This window comes from Chiloscyllium plagiosum, unplaced genomic scaffold, assembly GCF_037043375.1.
Source record: "Chiloscyllium plagiosum isolate Xiang-an unplaced genomic scaffold, Cpla_swu_hap1 HiC_scaffold_20, whole genome shotgun sequence".
NCBI classification, from domain to species: domain Eukaryota; kingdom Metazoa; phylum Chordata; class Chondrichthyes; order Orectolobiformes; family Hemiscylliidae; genus Chiloscyllium; species Chiloscyllium plagiosum.
The window spans coordinates 42,368,111-42,389,881 of record NW_028270158.1 but is presented as its reverse complement, the minus strand read 5'-3'; the positions used below and the strand labels follow the sequence as shown (position 1 = coordinate 42,389,881).

At 40.4% G+C, this 21,771-nt stretch overlaps 1 protein-coding gene across 1 annotated transcript; it reads right to left on the bottom strand.

Moving 5' to 3' along the window:
* Nucleotides 1–2,634: 2,634 nt before the first annotated feature.
* On the bottom strand, nucleotides 2,635–21,028 carry atp6v0cb (ATPase H+ transporting V0 subunit cb). The gene is made up of 3 exons (XM_043711481.1): nucleotides 20,743–21,028; nucleotides 8,771–8,954; nucleotides 2,635–3,425 (listed from the first exon to the last, which is right to left on the bottom strand). Exons 1-3 carry the CDS (start codon nucleotides 20,816–20,818, stop codon nucleotides 3,221–3,223), a joined length of 465 nt encoding a protein of 154 aa, XP_043567416.1. The 5' UTR covers nucleotides 20,819–21,028; the 3' UTR covers nucleotides 2,635–3,220.
* Nucleotides 21,029–21,771: the final 743 nt, after the last annotated feature.

Sequence of the window (21,771 nt, the reverse complement as noted above, 5' to 3'; positions counted from 1 at the left end):
GTTGATGGTAAATCTGGCATGTGGAAGTCTTAAAAGACCAGTCAGGTCAATTTGGATCAGGAATGCAAATGGACAACAGAAGTTAAATACTGGCAAAACAAAGTACAACATTCTAGGTCATAACATGGGCCTACATTCTGAAAACAGCTCGGAGACTTTGAAAGTTACCCGAAACTGGAGCTTTAGTTCAGACCAAACTCTTAAACTATTCAAAAAGTAACCAGACTTCAAAAAGGTCTACATGCAACAGGAATGATTAAATAGCAACATTTCAGGGGAGAGGAGAAAAGTGGACAGTGTTCTGATGTCTAAAGGGCAAACCAAAACACTACTTCAAATGTTAATTAAATCAAACCATTGTGTGATCTGAACATGAACTCTAGATAAATCCCCAGCAGAAGCAATATTTTAAAGGCAGCAACATGTTTGCACTTGGGTCCACTTAAGGATTCAGATCAATTTCTCTGATGGGAAGAGTGACAAGGATTTGAAATAGTTAGGAGGCTATCTGCACTGGGGTACTGGGACCAGGTAAGATATAATCAAAGGATAGAGGTACTTGCATGGTAATTACAGACAGACCACAGCCATGAATTCCCGGTCTTGGCTCACTGCTGAAGAATACTTATACCCCTTTTAATTGAAAGGTGTATAAGATAAGCCTAGCAACAAGTCAACTTCAGTGGTGGGAAAACTGTTAGATTTGCATAAAACATTAGTTGTTTCTCAAATGAAACAGTGCCAAGTTCCAGACAATACACTTTAGAATCTAAAGCAGAGGGTGCAGAAAAGATTCAAATGAATGATTCCAAGAAAGAAAAAGATTTTCACAGACAAGAACTGCTTTACCTGGAAGTGAATTCAAACAATTCATGATTGAGACACTTGACAAGCTTGGAGTTAATGAATCAGAGCTCAAAAATCAACTCACTTTTGCAGTTATCACATGACAAACTTTTTCCCCACTGGAAAAAAGGGTTAGATTGATCATTGACATTTGAATTGCAGTTCAACGGAGACATCTCAAATGAAAATGCCAAAAACTTAATTGAAGGAGAATCCAAAGTGCTTTTTGCAGATAACAGCATATTTGATGCTGAGAAATTCCAGGGAAGTATAACAACCCCATTTGGTGCAAACAAGCAGTTTAGTGGGGAAGACCAATGGGATCTATTGTTTACTGTTTAATTAATTTTGCAACTAATTAGACTATAATGTGGACTAAATTGCATGCAATATAGCTTGCAATTAGTCTTCAGTTCAACAAACAAGTATGGCTGTTAATTAAATGTGTACTCTGAAGCATCAGAAAGATTCATTACCCAATGAATGGAGTCAAACTCCATACTTGTCTCATTTCAGCAGGGAAAAAACAGGGCAGCAAAAGATAAGGAAATTAGAGTCTTATCCAAGGCTGAAGATAATGACTCCAGATTTTAAAATGGTCTAAGTTTAAAACTACAAGGTTGAAACTTGAAGTTGATTAAGCTGGTCAGAATTGTCACTACAAAAAAAGATTCCTGTAGGCTCCCAATTCAATAGAGCATTGAGCTAGTTTCAAATATACTTAGCAAAGTACTAGACATCAGTTGGAAAAAATGTAATGCGTCATTTAAGGCGTCACAGTATGTTATGTCAATCATGGCTGATCTGCACCTGAATATTCTTGATACAACTGAAGTCTACTAATCTGGATGCTCAAAGTTTCAACTAACCCAGTTACCTGCTTTTGTTTTTGGGTGGTGTGGGCAATAGGAAAAGAGCTCCTGGTTTCCACTATCCTTCCTACAGAGAACTTATTTCAAAACCAGTGAAACAATGGAGGCTCATGACAAACTTTAACCATTAAAAAAAATCAACTACATTAATAGTAGTTTGGGATCCACCATTCCTGTTGAAGCAATGTCAAAATGACTATGCATACTTTCCAATTTACTGAGGGTTGAATGGCAAGGCTGGTGACTACTGGCTATTCTAGATCTGTAAATAAGGAGACAAGCAAAATTCAGGATTGAATTCAGTGTCATGATTCACAAATCACTACAGCAATAGTTTGACTTTGTACTAATATAAATCTAACTAGTAAAAGTTATTCCTTTTGCCAACTTTATTTTTCAAGTTGAGCTAGGGATCTATGGGTCACTGAAATGTTAAGCCAAATTTGATTTTCTAAAGAGTATTAATCTGTTAAGGCATTTGCACTTTTCAGGAAGGTGGGGCTTTAACTTAGACCCTCTGGTCCAGAGGTAGGGGTACCACCACTGCATTACATTTTAACCAGTTCTCATGGTAGGATTTGAAGCCATATTCAGAGCATTAGCCCTAGTGTCTGGAATTACAAGCTCAGTAAGTGTTTTATTCTCCCACTGTCTCCCAAGCAACAATTCTGAATAAGCCACATGGTTCCTTGTTACCTACAAATGCTTCAGCATTAGCCCAGTAATGGCAGCACCAAAGTACTGATTTGTCAGCCAAGAAACCATTGCTCAAAAATGAAACTGCAATTAAAGTCAGTATCGACAGATGTCCCAAGACAAGCACAATAATTAGTATCAAGGATCTGAAAGTCCAGGTTTTAACCAATTGAAAAGAATGCACAAGTTTAAACAAAATGCTAGGCAACTTCATAAAAAAGGTAGTTGAGGATTTTTTTATTTGGAAACATCAGAAATGTAACACCCAATACTGGGTGCACACCTTTTATGAATAGGCATACATCTTACTACTGGAAACATTTTACATGTGCCTCAGGATGTTAAAAACACAAGTAGAACTCACTCCAATATCAATACACAAAAGTAGGACTATGATCAGATCCAATCTTTAACCAATTATTACATCCAGGGAGATCTGAGCAAATACAATTACTGACAGTGCAATAATCTACTATATCATTGGGACTCCAGAAATCTTGCTCCATAATAACAATGAACATTTTAAATCTTATAAATAAAATCAAGTGGAAGAAATGAAAACATTACAACCCTAATTGAATCAGAGTGCTCCTCAACAGTAATATGGATTGGAAATTGCATGTGTTTAGAAGCCACTGAATCTGGCTCTTAAAACCAATACAATTCTATACCTAAATATACACAAGACAGACAATCACTAACATACATTGCGCATTTACAAGAGATTGACTACCAAAGTGATACGACTGTACACATTCTGGAGTTAAGACCATTAGAATGACAGCTATGCACTATATTTGCAGGATTTATTTTGTGGAAAGGATCAGAGCAACAATCAGGCCATAAAGACCCAATACTTCAGCAAAAATGAGGATCAGGATCATCCCGACAAATAACCTTGGCTGCTGTGCAGTTCCTCGTACACCAGCGTCACCTACTATGCCAATAGCAAAGCCAGCAGCAAGACCACTCAATCCAACGCTCAAACCAGCACCCAGCTGAAGGAAGCTCCTGTAACATGAACATAAAAAAGTAGTTATATTCAAGTTGAGACATTTTCAATTCTGAAAAGACCCCTCAACATGCTGCAGGAATAGATCATGCTGCTCCAAATGTAGGTAAATATCCAAAGTAAATGGCTTATTTATTTCACAAGATTGCTAGAAATGTCATCCTTTACATACAGTCCAAACTAGAAATGACACTGCCCATACTTCCTGATCTTCCTTGCTAAAATTTCAGGAGCTATTGTTCAAACAGCAAAATGTGTAATTGCAACTTGCACTCCGGTCAGGAAGAGACTTAATTTCTGCACTGAACACGACCGTACAATGGAGACCTTAGTGCTCAAAAAAGGAGAGATCACATGAGGTAAACCTATAAAGTGAAAACCACAGTACACTTATGGCAGCAATATGGTGACATTATCCATCATGACAAGGGGGTTCCAGACGATGGAGGGAGGGACAGGACGGAGAGAGAAAACAGCAGAGGCGAATGGTGAAGTGTGATTTAGTGTTAACTTCTGGATATGTGCAAGGCCAAACAGAACAAAGAGATAATGGAGTCCCAATATCATCCCTTAAGCCCAAGAATCAAGAGACAAAACCAAACTGGAATAAAGTTTCAGAAACTTAGACTCCACCTGAACAGCACAGGTTGACTCAGTCACAGATCAGTATATCAAAGAAGAAAACTCAGCTAGCCAATCTCCAGATCTTGTCTGATGTACAAATATTTCACTTTACCACAGTAGTGTATGTGGATGGAGAAGTAAATCCTGACATTTCAGGGTTTATTAGCCAATACTAACACTTTCCCATCTGATTCAAGCCTTCAAACGTAAAGGCCAAAAACCACAGCTTATCCACAACATGTAAAAAGCCATTAATTTTAGAAACTAGCTTAAAAGATGCTGGAAGTATTGGTCAGACAGTGCCTGTGGACAGAAACAGCTGATGTTTCATTTCAATAATACAGCTTCTTAGAACTGAAAAAAAATAGGTAGACAATATGTTTAAATACAAGGAGGTATGGAAGTAGTAGAGAATAAACAAAGTCTGCCTGTGGACAGGAACAAAAATGGCTACAACAGACAACCAGGTGGACAATCATGCCTGTACCAGCTCTTCAAGTGCACCTGAACTGGTTGCATCCCATAGCCCCTTTTCTGCTCCACCCCCACTCTCCTCACCCATCCCTTTCCAAGGGAAGATTCAATTGTGGCTTAAAGGAATGAGCTGAAAATGTGTTGCTGGAAAAGCACAGGTCAGGCAGAATCCAAGGAACAGGAGAATCAACGTTTCGGGCATAAGCCCTTCTTCAGGAATCAGGCTTATGCCAGAAATGTCAATTCTCCTGTTCCTTGGATGCTGCCTGACCTGCTGCGCTCTTCCAACAACACATTTTCAGCTCTGATCTCCAGCATCTGCAGCCCTCACTTTCTCTCGCTTACAAGAATGAGCCAAAAAAACTCACTTTAGGCATATTCCAGATTTTAAGCTAAAACATCTCTGGAAATTCATCTTAAATCAGTGTCTCAACCCATCCAATCAATGAACAGTTGCCTAGTCCACACTGCCCAAATCCCTTGTGACCTCATATCTACTCAAAAGAGGAATCCCATTTATTCAAAGGCAAGAGCAAGTAGTGAAAAACAAAGCAAAAAAATGTTCATGCCTCTTCCTTACTCAATTGTTAGCCAGCTTTGGTCAAATTAACCACAGAAGACAGATTTAAGGTTCAATGCAAATTTCAAATGCATAGAAGTGGTTCATGTCTTATCTTTTGGCATTTAAAAAAGAAAACTTTGACAACATGTTTAGGAGTTGAAACTGGGCAGAAACAGAACAGGATTAACACATTTTTCAGCTATAGATCAAAGATAAAGTTTTCCAAGCACTGGATTAAACCAGAGATTTCAAATGGTCATGAGTTCATTTAGAGTGATAAGACTGCTGCACGTCAACTCAGATCAGACTATTAGAATGGCAGACATTTGATGATAGGAATTTCTTTAATGCTGAGTAATTTTAGCATTTTACTCTTCTCCATTATTTCTGGATTCTACATGCACAGCATACAGCAACAAAAGCAATTCAACCATACCTCCTAAAGCCTAGGGCCAGGACATCTAACATGCTGGTGCAAGGATTCACATATCTACTTCTAGGTCAATTTATAAGTGGAAACTTCAGAGCAATATTGAAAATCTTGCTTTGAGAAAAATCATTTCAGTAACTATTTAATTACACCTCAATACAATCACATCAAGGTAAACATTCTTTGTCTTAAAACACTGCAGAGAACCCATATGGCTAACAGGCAACAAGTGTGAAAAATTGCCTATCTACCCAAAAAAGCTGAAATGAGGAGCTGATAAGTGACTCAATTTACACTCAAGTTGATGGTATGTGTAATTTAGAGCTGTCATGCAACAATTACAGAGCAGTGGGAAGGTCACTATTGACTGAGTGCCAAGACCACTCAGCTCCTGACCTCATCACAACCCCAGTCTGGACAAAGGCAAAACAGCTAAACTCCAGGAGAGAGATTGTCTTGAACTGCCACTAAAATTGTACCAAACCTAAAATCAAATGGAAATTACAGGTCTCTTTTGGCTGTGCATAAGAACAGTGGCTACAGTTGAGGTCCATCACATCAAGACACTATACAAGTTCTTAGTGTAGTGTAATGTCCACAGCTGTCTTCAGCTGCTTCAGTTACCTTCCTACCATCAGAAGGATATGGTGGTGACAGGACCCAGCAAGAGACATTGAAGCAGCCTGTACCAATAGGCAACACTTGAAGATCCTGACTTGAGCTAAGGGGAAAGTAAATCAGGGGGATGCAGATGCAGAGAAATCAATAGCTCCAGAATCTTTTCTTCCCGTGATATTCAATGCCATTACTGCTCTTGAATACTTGTATTGTGTGGTCTATCATTGACCAGAAACCAAACTGGATCAACCATGGACACCAGAGCAGATGAAAGGCTGGGAATTAGTCTGAGTAAACTCAGGACTTTACTTCTAATTTGTAGTTGAACAGGCTTTAAAGAATGTGATGGAATATTCTACTTGTCTGAGGAGTGGAGCTCTAACTCTAAGCTCAACACCACATCTGGACAAAGTTTATTCCAGTGGCACCCCATTCACATAGGACAATTTTAGTAGCATACACCACCAACATGCACTGCAGCAACTCAAAAGCTCTTACATAGGATCTTCCAAACATTCCATACCTAGTTGGAGGAATGAATGGAATACTACTGACTGCACATGCCTCCAATGCCACATAGCATCATGAATTACATTGCCATTACTGCACTGTAATTGGAGGTCCCAGCAGCACAGTACATCTACACCATAATCTATGGCAGTGGTCCAAGCAGGCAACTCATTACCATCTTACAAGGGAGGGGTGGTGATCTATGGTGCCCACATGCTAAGAGGAAGTGTTTGACAAACTACATCTGCATCCTTAAAAAGGATGAATTTAAATTTTCAGAGCAACCTATTTAAATGGGAACACAGGGCAAGACTAAAACAATCTTAAAGTCATCTTAAGGACAATCAATTGCTCCTGTAACTGGAAACACCATACCTCAAGCAACTCCCTTGCAAAGAATAAAGCCTTGCTTAAAGTCCAAACACTACAGTGCTTTAACTGTAAAGTGAAACCCTACCAAACTTTTATACAAGATTCTGTACCAAAAACATCAACATGTTCCATACTACTCAAAGTTCACTACTTTAAATGACACCAGCCTCAATTAGGTAAAATCTTAGAGCAGTGATATGATCACCTAACATCTATTTATATACCAAAAGTGAATTCAACATCTGTGTCCATTCCAATATCTCCTTACTCATTTACAATACCTTTTGTTTTCAAGATCACATTAGGATGCTATTTCAATCAAATTGCTGCTGTACACAGCCCCAGAACAGACATGTTGCCAGCCAAAGACCTCTGCATAATTTACATTGACTCACTATCCTCCTTCCCTTCTGTAAGATTCAATAACACATTCTTCAGTCTCCTGCATAGTAACCTGTCAAAAGCCAAAATATTCTACACCTATTATTTCAAAATATTTGAAATCAATTTCCCTGGAGGAAGAAAACAAATATTTTCCATATGTTGCCATTTCATCTTCTAATGATTGACTCGGATGATCAAGTTAATTCTGTCTATAATTATGTACATTACAGTGAAACCATCTCCTCCATCTGCTGTACTAACAGAACAAATACACAACTCACCCAACAAACAGCAATTTTGATGCAAAGTCAGGGCTCACATTAAAGGATGCATCCCAAACAGTCCACTCCAGGAAAATAAATTTCAAGTTATGGTAAGATTGACATGCTCAACACACAAAGCTTTTTCTGGCTAAGAGATCATTGAATAGAAGGGTCAGACACTGCAAGGGTACAAAAATTGGACAGTGACAAAAAGATAGATATAATGACTGCTGTTTCTTTAATACTGGAGAACAGTGCATTAGAGGGTTCTCCAGCAGTGCATTGTTTTGTTTGATATTTATTGATGGTCTAGAACTGCACAGGTACCAATGCCAAAAATTTAAGTGGCAAGAAGCAGCAGTAAAGAGGATTTAGAGGCAGATAAAACTTAAATGCAGAGAAGCACAATATTTTGTCAGAATAAGGAGTGCCAACATAAGGGAATAACTTTTAATGGAGTTGCAGCACAGGAGCAAAGGTAACTACATATGAATGCATAAATCAATGAAGAATGCAAGTCCAGTTAAAGAATACAAAAGCAATGAATTTATAATGAACTTTTATAGAATACTGGTTCAACTGGAGCACTGTCTGCTGTTCTGGGCACAGAGATAAGCACAATTAGAGGGTGCAAAAAGATACAAAAGTTATTCCTGGGGCAAAGAACTTCAGGTAGAAAATCTGGAGAAACAGGACTAGTCAGAGGATTGACCATGGTCTTGACAAAGATTTGGAACTATCCACTGGCTGATTATCAAAAACAAATGAAACAGATTTGTGGTGACTTACAGGCAAAGAACAGTCAAAAGGAAAAAGACTACATAGCAAGTGACTAGGTTCTGGAAAGCACTGTTGAGCCATATTTACTGGAGACCTACAAATAAAAGATTGTAGGGCTACAGAAAAAGCTGAAGTAGACAACTTTCTTAGAATCAATACAGACACCAGGCCTTGTGGTTGCAATGCATGACTTCATGCTGTCATTTAGTTCAAAGATGATTCTCTTGAATGAAGTTTTAAATAGCTAAACTCAAAAGAAAAACATTAATCACATATACAGCAGCTAGGCCACACAATGCAAGAAATTCCCAGTTAAGGGAGACTTACTTGAATAATGTTATTTTTTCTGTCAGTGAGTTGGCAATTAATACTGCCACCACCAGTCCATAGATAGCAATGATACCTGCCATCACAACAGGAATGATGGATTTCATGATCAGCTCAGGTCTCATAACAGACATGGCAGCAATTCCTGTTCCACTCTTAGCGGTACCATAAGCAGCTCCTAGAGCTAAAGAAAGGGAGAAAACAAAGAAAAAGCATGATAGAATCAACCAACCAATCTTACTGAAGTAATTTGAGAATTTGCACTCTGGTCTATAAAAGCTGGTTTAAACACCCAAATGCACAAACGGCTTCTAAAAAAATTTTAATACTCCTGAAGAGAACAAGTTATTCATTAGTTCTAAACCACTAGGTGAAGCACAAGGAACAGTTGGAAAGTGGAAGAACAGCCTGTAAAATCCTCACCAAATCAAGCTAATCTACAATTCTCACTGCAAGGTAGCAGTGTAAGGCAACAGATGGCATGTTTATTTTAACCAGCCTGATTTTACCAGCTCACTCAGCTACTGTTGGTCACCAGCTCCAAACTACCATCTGATCAGGTCTATTATATGCAATGAGAATGAGTTGTATCCCACTCTCCCAACACATAAGGAAGCTTACATAAGAACACTTCACTCAATTTAGACAAACTGCCAATAAGAATTCAGAATAAATTCTTCAAATGCCTACTGAAGACATCTGTAGAGACAAAACCCCCACATATGCATAAAATACTTATGCATTTCAAATGCCATAATCTACAAACATTTAAGATCAAGAGCTAGAAAGCAGGTTTTGTTTAGATAGCTTTAACTAGAGACTGAATGGCTTCTTTCCATTCCATACATTTCAATGCTTAAGATTATAAAAACTACAGCTGGCAGCAACAGAAGCAGTAGCAGTAAATACTGCTGCCCAATAGCAGCTGTTTGACCCTGGTGTCAAACTCAATCTGGTTTACCAAATTGAGACTTTAGTAATTCCAAGATGGAGATATTTATTAAATGCAAACAGTTCAGATCACAAATTTACATTATACACAAGCAGGACACCACAATTATGCAAACTTCATCTAGACAGCTTAAAACCAAGCCTTTATCACATTCAGTAATGTGAAGCTCAACTGCTGCATCAGAAAATAAAGTGAAGTTTGAATGAAACAGATGACAATTGTTCACTACAAAGCTCTTCATGCTGCTGAAAGGGGAAAGATCCAAACAGTTCCCTGGATTAAACTTTAGTAAGTGGGGAACTAATCAATGAGACATTGGACAGGATCAAAGGAGTAGTTAATTTTTAGTTTATATAGAGGGAATGTTCCATGTTATCAATAGCAAGATTTATTGGGTGTCCCTCCATTATTTCTGAACAGTGGGAACATTACCCAAGCATGACCCCTCCATGACAACAACGCAAAGCAAAGAGGATGAAGGTTGCTCAGTCATCAAGAAAGTGTGAATACTAGTCACCCAAGTTACTATTTCAGTGGAAAGGATGTCAGTTGGAACAGGATGTCACTAAATTAAAAACACAGCCTTTATGAATCAGTGATCATTAACTGTAGCAGTAGTCATCCCACATTCAGGATAGTATGCACACTAAAGTCCAGAGGAATTAGCACCCCTTGGAACATTGTCATCCCGTTTCCCTCTCCAGTCAAAGAAGAATGTTCAGAAGCACAGTATAGTTTCACCTCCATCTTTATTTTAGGCCTTGGAGAGGGAGAACAAATTGCCCATGTGCAAAGACAGTTCATGGTCTTCTCGAAGAACGGTTTCTCAAATGAACTGGTGTCATTTTACAGGGAGGAGCATCCAGATAAGGCAACACACATCAATTGATAATGGTCACCCAATTAATAAGTATCAAAGGCAGAGACCAAACCCTTTACTGTTATGCAAACAGTGTTCTTAACCTCGTTAACTGGATTTGTACAATGGATTCATTTCCCCTTGTTAGCCGACCTTGCATACTGAATGCATCCAATATTGTTAAATGGCTCTGCATAATGACTGCTTTTCCACCTTAACCCATTACCCTTGCCTCCAGCATCCCATTATTAATGATGAAGTTCTATCTTACGAGTCATGCTCAGCTGAATCTCTTGTTTAGAAAACTCAACTTTTCCTACCTGCTCATACCTACACATTCTCAACAGGCTTAGATTAAGTTGGTTCAGTAAGTGTGGCTTCAGTTGACAAAAAGGCAGGTCACACTGCCTATCCCTAATGCGTTGGTTCATACAGCAGTGAATATTTCTCATGAACAGGAAAATGGTTTCTAATACTAGCCAGACACTGGTCACTTTTGTAACTGCCACCCCATAGTGTCTAGAATTCAATTCCATAACCAGATTAAAAATTCAGCACCTGGATTTTTAATCCAGTTATAAAGTCTGTGCCACTGTGCCATGTGGGTGGCACAGTGGTTAGCACTGCTGCCTCACAGCGCTAGAGACCTGGGTTCAATTCCCACCTCAGGCGACAGACTGTGTGGAGTTTGCACATTCTCCCCGTGTCTGCGTGGGCTTCCTCCGGGTGCTCCGGTTTCCTCCCACAGTCCAAAAATGTGCAGGTTAGGCGAATTGGCCACGCTAAGTTGCCTGTAGTGTTAGTTGCAGGGATAAATGTAGGGGAATGGGTCTGGGTGGGTGCGCTTCTGCAGGTCGGTATGGACTTGTTGGGCCGAAGGGCCCGTTTCCACACTAAGTAATCTAATCTATTAAAGCAATTACTCCACTAGTACATGGGACCTTTGAACTACTTGGATCAAGAGATTTGGCAGCCAATGACTGAAGTCAATCACTTTGTGAATTGTGCCAGTTTAGACTGGAGAAACATTTGTTTGACAGTTGAATATACAACAGGAGAGAAAATTGAAAATGGAATTAGGTCCAACACTGCACTTTCAATGCCCCTAAACAAATGTCTACTCAGACAAGAATAGTAGCATATTTCTGTCAAATTGAAGGCCAGCTAGTCAGTTAAAAAAGAAATTAGATTAGAAAACAGTTATTAAAAATCTGAAAAAGTGCAAGCGTTTAGAAATTAATTGAAAGGTAATTGGAACTGATATGGACAATTTTCTAACGCCATTCAATATAACAGAAGTCATCTGAAATGACTACATTTCTCAATTGACTATATTTCTCAATTGATATCTTATAAATAAAGTGCACACAAACCTGGATATTGTAACCTTTAACTGATAACTCAAATTCTAATTTGAATTTCAGTACTAAGATGCCATAAAGACCACTTTCAAGCGTGTACCTTGCTATGATTCAAGAACTCATGTGCAAAATCTTGATTATAAATCACATGAATCAAAGATGTGCAAAGTTGTACAGATGGGGAAAATAGTTTACAGATGAATGTCAAAGTGGAAGTATAGCAACTGGAAAAACACAGGTGCAAGGAAAGCTGTAAACTGGAACAGGAATTGACTTGCCAACCTCAATCTTGTCCCATTATTCCAGTCTTTAATTTATTCATAACTTTATATAATTCTGTAATCCAAGATGGCACCAGAACATATACTTTTCACTACTGGGCGAGAATATTAAATCCAAAGTCATGTTACTACCTCAAAGTAGTGCTACACAGAAGTGGGTAGAAATGCCTGAAGAGCATGACAGACAACAGACAAGACACTAATTTCACCTCAGCTGGCTACCCTGCTGAATAACAGTTGAATTATCTTCATTTTCTCAGCAGCAGTTGCTGTGGAAGGAGCAAGACAACCAGAGGCCCGACAAGGAGGTGGGAGTAAAGTTTCAAAACATACCTCATGGCACAGCATTTGCTGAGCAGGAGCCGGTATAGGACTGCTGGGTAAGCAAGGCTTTATATTTGGGTGGAATGGAGGTTAGGGCAGTTGAATGTTCCTTCTGCAGAATGTGGGAGGTAGGGTCACCAGTGTCCCTGTTAACTGCATCTGCAGGAAGAGCATGCAACTCCTCAACCACATTATGGAACTGGAGCTGGGTGAACTTTGGATCATTCAGGAGGTGGAGGGGAGTATTGAGACAAATTACAGGGAGATAGTCACACCTCAGGTACAAGGTGGTGGTTGGGTTACTGTCAGGGGACAAAAGGGAACCGGCAGACTCTTAGGGATCCCTGTGGCTGTTCCACAACAAATATTTGCTTTGGATACTGTTGGTGGGCCTACCAGGGTAAGCAATAGGGCACAACTGTCCCTGTTGCTCAGGAGGAAGGGGGGGAAAAGAGCAGAACTTTAGTTGTTGGGGACTCCCAAGTAGGCAGGAAGAGATGGGAATTTAAGGCAGAAATTCAGGGAGCTAGGATAAACAATTATCTCTGGTTTGTTGCCTATGCCAGCAAGGTGGGGAAAGAGAGAGAAAGTAGTTTAACATGTGGCTACAGAGATGGTACAGGAGGGTGGGTTTTGGATTCTTGGAAAAGTGGGCCTCATCTTGGGATAGGCGAGACCTCTACAAAAAGGATGGTCTTCACCTGAAGCAGAGGGGTGCCAATATCAGGGGGGGGGGGGGGTTTAATAATGCTCTTCAGGTGGGTTTAAACTAATTCAGCAGGGGGGGGGGGGGGGGGGGGGAGATGAGGACCTACTTGGAGTATACAGGTGGTTGAGAGTCCAAAATAAGGTTTCAGGGTCACAGAGGGCACTGGCAAGCAAGAAGTTGGTTTGAAGTGAGTCTATTTCAACACCAGGAGCATCCAGAATAAGTGAACTTGCAGCATGGGTTGGTATCTGCGATTTAGATGTTGTGGCCATTTCAGAATAGGTAGAGCAGGGACAGGAATGGTTGTTGCAGGTTCCAGGATTTAGATATTTCAATAAGAACAGAGAAGATGGTAAAAGAGATGGGGCATGGCATAATTAGTCAGGACAGTATTACAGCTGCAGAAAGGACATTTGAGAACTTGTCAAATGAGGTAGTATGGGCTGAGATTAGAAACAAGAAAAGGAGTGGTCACCCTGTTTGGAGTTTTCTATAGGCCTCTAAATAGTTCGAGTTTTAGAGGAAAGATAGCAAAGATGATTCTCGGTAGGAGGAGTGTAACCAGGTAGTTATGGGAGACTTTTGATTTTCCAAATATTGATTGGGAATACAATAGTTCAAGTACTTTGGATGGGTCAGCTTTTGTCTGTTGTGCGCAGGAGGGTTTTCTGACTATGTATTCAGGCTAACAAAAGGGACAAGGCCACATCAGATTGAGTACTGGGTAATGAACCCAGCCAGGTGTTGGATTTGGAGGTAGGTGAGCACTTTGGTGCTAGTGACCACAATTCAGTTATGTTTACTTTAGCGATGGAAAGGCATAGGTATACATCAGAGGGCAAGAGCTACAGCTTTTTTTTTGGGGGGGGGGGCAGGAAAGAAGCAATTACAATGCATTAGACAAGATTTACAATGCATATAACGGGGAAGGAAACTGCAGGGGATGGGCACAATTGAAATGTGGAGCTATTCAATGAACAGCTACTGCGTGTCCTTATAAGTACATACCTGTCAGACAGGGAAGTTGAGTGCAGGAGTGGTTTACGAAGCAAATTGAATCTTGTCAAGAGGAAGAAAGCAGCTGGTTAGGATGAGATGTGATGGCTTAGTTAGGACGATTGAAAGTCAAAGTAGCCAGGAAAGACCAAGAGAGCCACGATGAGCAATGAGGGGGTCATGAAAAGTTGTTAGTGGATAGAATCAGGGAAAACCCTTAAACTTTCTATAGGTATCAGGAAAGACTGACTAGAATAAGATTAGGGCCAATCAAGACAGTAGTGGAAGTTGTATGTGGAGTAAGAAGAGATGGGGAAGCACTAAATGAATATTTTGTCAGTATTCACACTGGAAAAGACAACATTGTCGAGGAGAATACAGAGATACAGGCTACTAGACTAGATGGGATTGAGGTTCATAAGGTGGTGGCATTAGAAATTTTGGAAAGTGTAAAAATAGATAAATCCCCAGGTCAGATGGGATTTATCCTAAATTTTCTGGGAAGCCAGGGAGGAGATTGCAAAGCATTTGGCTTTGAATTTTAGTCATCGACTACAGGAATAATACCAGAAGACTCGAGGATAGCAAATGTCACCTTTTTCAAGGAGAGTAGAGACAACCCTGGTAATTATAGTCCAGTGAGTCTTACTTTACTCAACCAAAGGGTTGAAAAAGATTCTTGGTAGTGTGGATGAGCAGAGGTCTCAGTGTCCACGAACAGATCTGTCAAAGTTGCCATCCAGTTTAATAGGGCTGTTAAGGCAGCATATGGTGTGCTAGCTTTTATTAGTAGAGGGATTAAGTTTCAGAACCATGAGGTCATGCTGCAAAACTCTGGTGCGGCCACACCTGGAGTACGTGTACAGTTCTGGTCACCACATTACAAGGAGGATGTGAAAGCTTTGGAAAGTATCTAGAGAGGAAATTCATTAGGATGTTACCTGGTATGCAGGGAAGGTCTTACAAGGAAAGGCTGAGCGACTGGAGGGTGTTTTCACTAGAGAAAAAGTTAAGAGGTGACTTAATTGAGACATGAGGGTTAGATCAGATGGATTGAGAGTGCCTTTTTCAGAGGATGGTGATGGCCACCACAAGGGAGCATAGTTTTGAATTGAGGGGTGATAGATTAGGACAGATGTCAGAGGTAGTTTCTTTACTCAGTAGTAGGGATATGGAACACTGCCTGCAACAGTTGTAGACTCACCAACTTTACAGGCATTAAATGGTCTCAGATAGGCACATGAATGGAATGGTGTAGGTTAGATGGGCTTCAGATTGGTTTCACAGGACAGCGCAGAGGGCTGAAGGGCCTGTACTGCACTGTAATGTTCTATGTCTATGTCCTATGTAAAGGACACAGGACAGTCAAAACCAATCTGCCAATCTATTTAAAAAGGGAGGTTCCTAAACAGCAGGATCCCACTTGGGCTGCAGCAAGTGATAGACTGAAGCTGGTGGCAGAGTCTTGCTGCCCACTGTTCCTCCAATTAGTGCAGGCACAACTTTAAATCTTCACACATTAAGTGCCTCAGCACACAAACAGAAATAATGGAGATAGGTTGAGAAATTTAAAGTCACAGGTCCAACCTCAATGTGTTCATTCCATTCACTTGACTGCCCATACTTCTGCTCTTCATTACAGGGAAAGCTTTTGAGTCATTCCTGTTCACTGGAACTCCACCTGATCCAGCAAGTTACAAATTCATGATGTTTTGCAACCATCAGGCAAAAGCCTGCTAAAACAGCTCAAGACAAGATTATTCCAACAGCTGTCTTTTATAAAAGTATCAGCTTCATTTAGTGTAACATTACAACTGCTCAGTTTAAAAAGGGCCCCTGCCCCTATAAGGGTCAGAGATAACCATAAGACTAGAGATAATAACCAATTCAAGACAGATGAACAGTAAACTATTTCAAAATCAGAATCATGCATTCAAGTGGCCTGGATACAATTGAGGTTTGGATCCATAGCTTTAAGTGAGGGTAAAGAGAGTCATGTGACTTGTCATCCATCCAACAGTAAGACATTGACTGTAAGGAGGTAAAAGTTTAGATTGGAGTCATTTAGGTGTGAACCTTAGCTCAGTCTATAGATACCCTTTACTCTGGTAAGGCAACACGCAGAAATAGCCAATTTGTTCTTCTACACACTACCTATAGGGGTAGCAACTGGTGCATAGTTTGTTTAAGGTTGCCATCACATCAACTAGCTACACTAGCTATTTTTAATGTGCATACCTTTATCTCAATTTGAAAAAGGTCAGATATGGCATGATGAGACATAATCTGACCGACAAACATCTCCAGCATTTGTTTTCAATTTAGATTGGTATGGTTTGCTTTGCAGTGCAAGTTTATGGTGAATAGGTTTATGACATCCCAGAAAAGGTGTGGTATGAAGTTGGAAGCCATTGTGCTTTAAACCATCCACTAAGATTAAGGGGAACTGGAATCCAAAATGCTAATTAGCACTTCCACCATAATTCAAAGGTTGTTTTCTCTGCCTCCTTTCCCATTAGCGATCAAGATCAGATTACAGTCTTCCCCACAGATCAAATGATTACATACAGCAGTTGTGGGGCCGGAGAAGAGGTAGGTTTGGTTGTGTACATTACCACAGCCAGATGCAGGAGGGACAGCCTTTGGCCAACAACATCCTGCAATCCCCAAAGATCACAAGACATTTGTCCTGGCATTGTGAAGGTGAATCATTAATTCACTGTTAAGAATCATTAAAATAGAGGAAAGCAACTGGGGTCTGATATAGTATTAAGTTTTAAAGCAGGGAACAGAAATCATTAGAAACTGGGAGCAACTGTGGACTCTGTTACACAACAATACCATGGGAGATGCAATGTGAACCAAATATAATAAGGCTACTTTTCTGTGTTTTTGCTAGATTAGATTCCCTACAGTGTGGAAACAGGCCCTTCAGCCCAAGTCCACCCTCCAAAGAGCAACCCACCCAGACCCATTCCCCTACATTTGCCTCTCACTAATGTACCAACACTATGGGCAATTTAGCATGGCCAACTCACCTGACCTGCACATCTTTGGACTGTGGAAGGAAACCCAGACAGTTGCAGGTGGAGGAAATTGAACCCAGGTCCCTGGCACTGAGGCCAAAATGCTAACCACTGAGCCACCCCCATCTTGATTTTTGACATCTCACAAAAATCTTAAATTGCAAAATTGTTACATAACCTTTTCTGCTATTCAATTAAACCTAAAGAAAGTGATAACTGTTGAATCACCCATCTCAAACAAACTAACAATAGTTAATATTTCAGTATTAGTTTCATTAAATGCAGAACTTGCATCCTGAAGAGGGGCAAGTTTTATTCAAATCATGTCCTTATGTGCACAAGGATTCACAAGTCAGCATGCCTCCAGCTAACTTGTCAACTGATCAGTACCCTTTTCTCCAGTAGCACAACTTGCAAAAGTATCCAAATTGTTCTTCTACAAAGCTACCTAACTGGGTTCCAACTGATGTATAGCTGGAACAGCACAGCAGGTCAGGCAGCATCCAGGGAACAGGAGAATCGACGTTTCGGACATAAGCCCTTCTTCAGGAAGGGCTCTAAAAACCTGAAGGGCTTATGCCCGAAATGTCGATTCTCCTGTTCCCTGGATGCTGCCTGACCTGCTGCGCTGTTCCAACAACACATTTTCAGCTCTGATCTCCAGCATCTGCAGACCTCACTTTCTCCTCCAACTGATGTATAGTTTGTTTAGGGTTGCCACCACATCAGCTAATTACACTAGCTATTTTTAAGTGTGCATACTTTGATCTCAATTTGGAAAGTGTCAACAGATTAGCATGGATGCGACAACCTGAGTAGTGTTGACATACCAACTACTGCAATGAATAGAAATTACAAAAATGCTGTTCTAAGCAGTGGAATAAAGAGGAACTGGTGTGCAGAAGCAGGCATGCAGGTCCAACAATCCCATATTTAGTATTTTTTTTTTAGATATTACAAAAAGCACCCCTAATCTGGAGGGTATAGATCTATTTATCCTTGAAATACTCCCATATTAGACGGTCATTAGAGTATATTATACTCTAATATCAGTCAACCTGAATTTGCCTGGTGCATGCATGTGCACATATTCAGGGTGGGGAAATGGAGAAGAGACCACTAAGTCAGTGAATTAACATGGGATCCCAAAATTGACTTATTTGGCATTAAGTCAGTGTTCATTTAATCCAAATTTGATTATTAAAATCTATGATTAGAATCCCAATTATTTCCACATTCAGGGTGTTAATTGCTACTGTACTGTGTGAAGATTTCAAATCCAGTTTAAAAAGCAACAAGCAGTGAACAGCAAGTAGAATCCCAAATGTGAAGAGACAAATGGTAAACATGGTGCTCTAAAAACCTGAATTTAAATATTATGGAGTCAGAAGAGAATCAAATTAGATGAATCTGGTTTATGCCTCTCAACAGGCCTCAAATAAAGACAGGGTATAGGCCATTATTCAGGTTCATAATGTAACTCATTTATATATGTTCATAAATTCAAATGCAGGGAACCTGTTCTTCACTGAAGGAAATGCCTAAGCCTTGTGCTTTGTTTTGAAGCTCATATGAGCTATTACAGAATTGGTCCAACTCATCCATACCAACCAAATATCCAAAAATCAATCTAGCCCCATATCCCTCTAAACCCTTCCTATTCTTGTAGCAATCCAGATGCCTTTTAAGTGTTGTAACTGGACCAGCCTCTACCACTTCCTCTGGAAGCTCATTCCATACATACACCATCTTCTGCACAAGATTGCCCCTTCGTTCCTTTTTAAAATCTTTCCCCTTTCACCCTAAACCTATGCCCTCTAGTTCTGGACTCCCACAACCCAGGGAAAAGATTTGTCTATTATTCCTATCCACACCCCTCTTGATTTTTTAAAGCATCCAAGGTCACCCCTCAGCCTCCGACATGCCAGTGAAAAAAAAGCCCCAGCCTGTTCAGCTTGTCACGATAGCTCAAACCCTCCAACATCCTTGTAAATCTTTTCTGAACCCTTTCAAGTTTCACAACATGCTTTCTATAGAAGAGACCAGAATTGCACACTATATTTCTTCCACCCCTCTCCTCCCCCCCTCGAGTGTGGCCTAACCAATGTCCTTACAGCTGCAACATGATCTCCCACCTCCTATATTCAAAGCTTGTACCACAGCAAAACCTCAGCCAGCATAGCATAAAATTTGGTTCATTTGAAATTTGGTATTCTTACATTTGTCCCAAAAAATACAAGGCAAAAAGCTTCAGCAATACAGATCATATCAATACACAGGTTAGTCATTACCAAATGTTAAACGGGGTGAGGCAGTTGCTATAGGTTTTAACCAGTTTATAATTTTCAATTAATCCTCCAGTTAATGATTTCGAAGAACGTCACATCCAATGAAAAATTCTCAGATCTGTGCATACCCAGCACACCAAGGTTAATTATCCATTCAAGGAATTTACATTATTGCAACATAATTTAGATTGCTTTAATTTTTCACGAACAGATCACCCATGGCGTCGAGATAAATCATTCAAACCCTAAGAAATTATGGCAGTGCTGGGAAAGCCAAGCAGAATTGCACTCATTGGAAGATGTCCAAGTTTAATGTACCCCAGTATCTTTCCGGCCAAAAGAATTTCGATTCTTTCCTTAGGACAGTTACCCCTTCAAAAGCCACCTTGCAGTATTTATTTTACAAAACTGAAATACCAGGCGTAAAAAATTCTGTATAAAAAGGCAGATTAATTCGCTGCAGATAGATTTTAAAGCTAATTATCTTAGACGGTTATAAAGCTACATTTTAGGTTTCCTGTAGGGCAAAACTAAACTCAAATTCAAATACGCAAACCCCGAATCCATTAAAATTTGGGGGGGGGGAGGAGAACACTTTTGTCCTTTAAAAGCTAATTGGAAACGTTGAATTAGAAGGTAAAAGTGAAAGTGTTGCAGTCCACGTATACACACGTTAACACCCGCACCCCAATCATATGATCCGCTCGGGACTGTCCTTGCCGAAAATTACCGAACCCTCCTTTGCACGCGTCCTCCACCCAAAACCACAACGCACCATGGGTTGTCACGGACCGGAAATACCCGAACGGCGACAGCCCCACTAGTCGGACAGGCCCGAACAAGATTCGGGGGAACAGTACCACCCTCCGGAAATACCCGAAATCAGTCAGCTGGTGACAGAAAGAGCCGAAGTGTCTCGAGCGGCGGCTATTAGAGAAGGATCTACGCAGACAAGAGCGTCCACTGCAGGAAATACCGGCACCGGCAACAACCATTAGAGGGTGAAAAAAAATAAAATATACCCAGCCTCGTTCGTGATCATTTTATAGTTAAAAGCACACAAATATACCATAACCTAATGAACGAAGCACCCTCTTGAGGGGAGGAACCAAAAAGAGATAGATAGTAACAGGCAGTCTCTCCATTCCTCTTGATGGGGACAAACACGAGACTCACCGCTGAAAACCATTGCAGCTGAGGCGCCCATCACTGCAAAGAAGGGAGAGTATTCGGGAACTTCGGAGGTGGACATCTTGTCAGTGATTGGCGTGAAATACTAACTACAGGCGAATATACAAAGCAGACGGCTTGTCGTCTCGTTTCTTGCTCGTCTCTTCTATCCGTCTACTGTTACGTTGTCTTGCTTTTCCTGTCTCAACTTCCCCCCACCAACCTTTCCCGAACACCACCTCCCGTCACACAGGGAGAAGCTCTGCTCCTGCCCGACCCTAAATACAAACTACCAACAAAATGGCGGGGCGGGGAGAAGCACGTGACCGCGCCCGGGGGGTCAACCATTGTCGCCTTGCAAATGGGGGAGATTACACACAGCAATCCAACTTAAATCGACTCTCTGATTTACCACCGACAGACGCAAATTTTGTTTATAGCTGTTACATTTTAAAATTCCTACTTGAGCGTTTACTCTCTTTTGTAAGCTTAAAGCATTGGTTGTCATAAAGGCTTTTCTTTCCTTCACTCCTGAGCCGCCGTGTTGGTAGCCTCCGCTGCGGGCTCCTGTGTAAATCTGCTCGATGGTTCAACAGGGCCAAAAAAAACCTTTAAAAGGATAGATTTTCAATTCCAACGGACAATTCAACACCACTATTCAAACCCTTTGCCTTGTTCAGCTGTTGTCACAACGCGTTTATTTCTTTAAAGTCTGCACTTGTTCTGTCTGTGGAAGATATCAAATGTGCGGGGCACGTGATATTTCATTCAATCCTTTGCATTCAGTATTTTAGCCATCGCACCTGTATCTAAATGTACACTCGGGCACACAGTATTTAGTTGACTTTCAGGATACCCAAATCACTGAACTGCCTTCGAGTGTATTACATTGCCTGAAGGGATTGAGATATTTTTAATTCAAACTAAAGGTCATTTGTGTGACCTGAAGAGGTAGTCGATGACTACAGTAAACGTCCTCTTTTCATGCATCGCTGCGCTCGAATTTAGTTTTGCAGTAACATTACCTATCACATG

Coding starts and splice junctions, on each gene's coding strand:
- atp6v0cb (XM_043711481.1), bottom strand. CDS start 20,818: ATGTCCACCTCCGAAGTTCCCGAATACTCTCCCTTCTTTGCAGTGATG. Junction 8,955..20,742: donor AGCTGCAATGGTTTTCAGCG/GTGAGTCTCGTG, acceptor CCCTTTCTTTAG/CTCTAGGAGCTGCTTATGGT. Junction 3,426..8,770: donor GAAAAAATAACATTATTCAA/GTAAGTCTCCCT, acceptor TTCATGTTACAG/GAGCTTCCTTCAGCTGGGTG.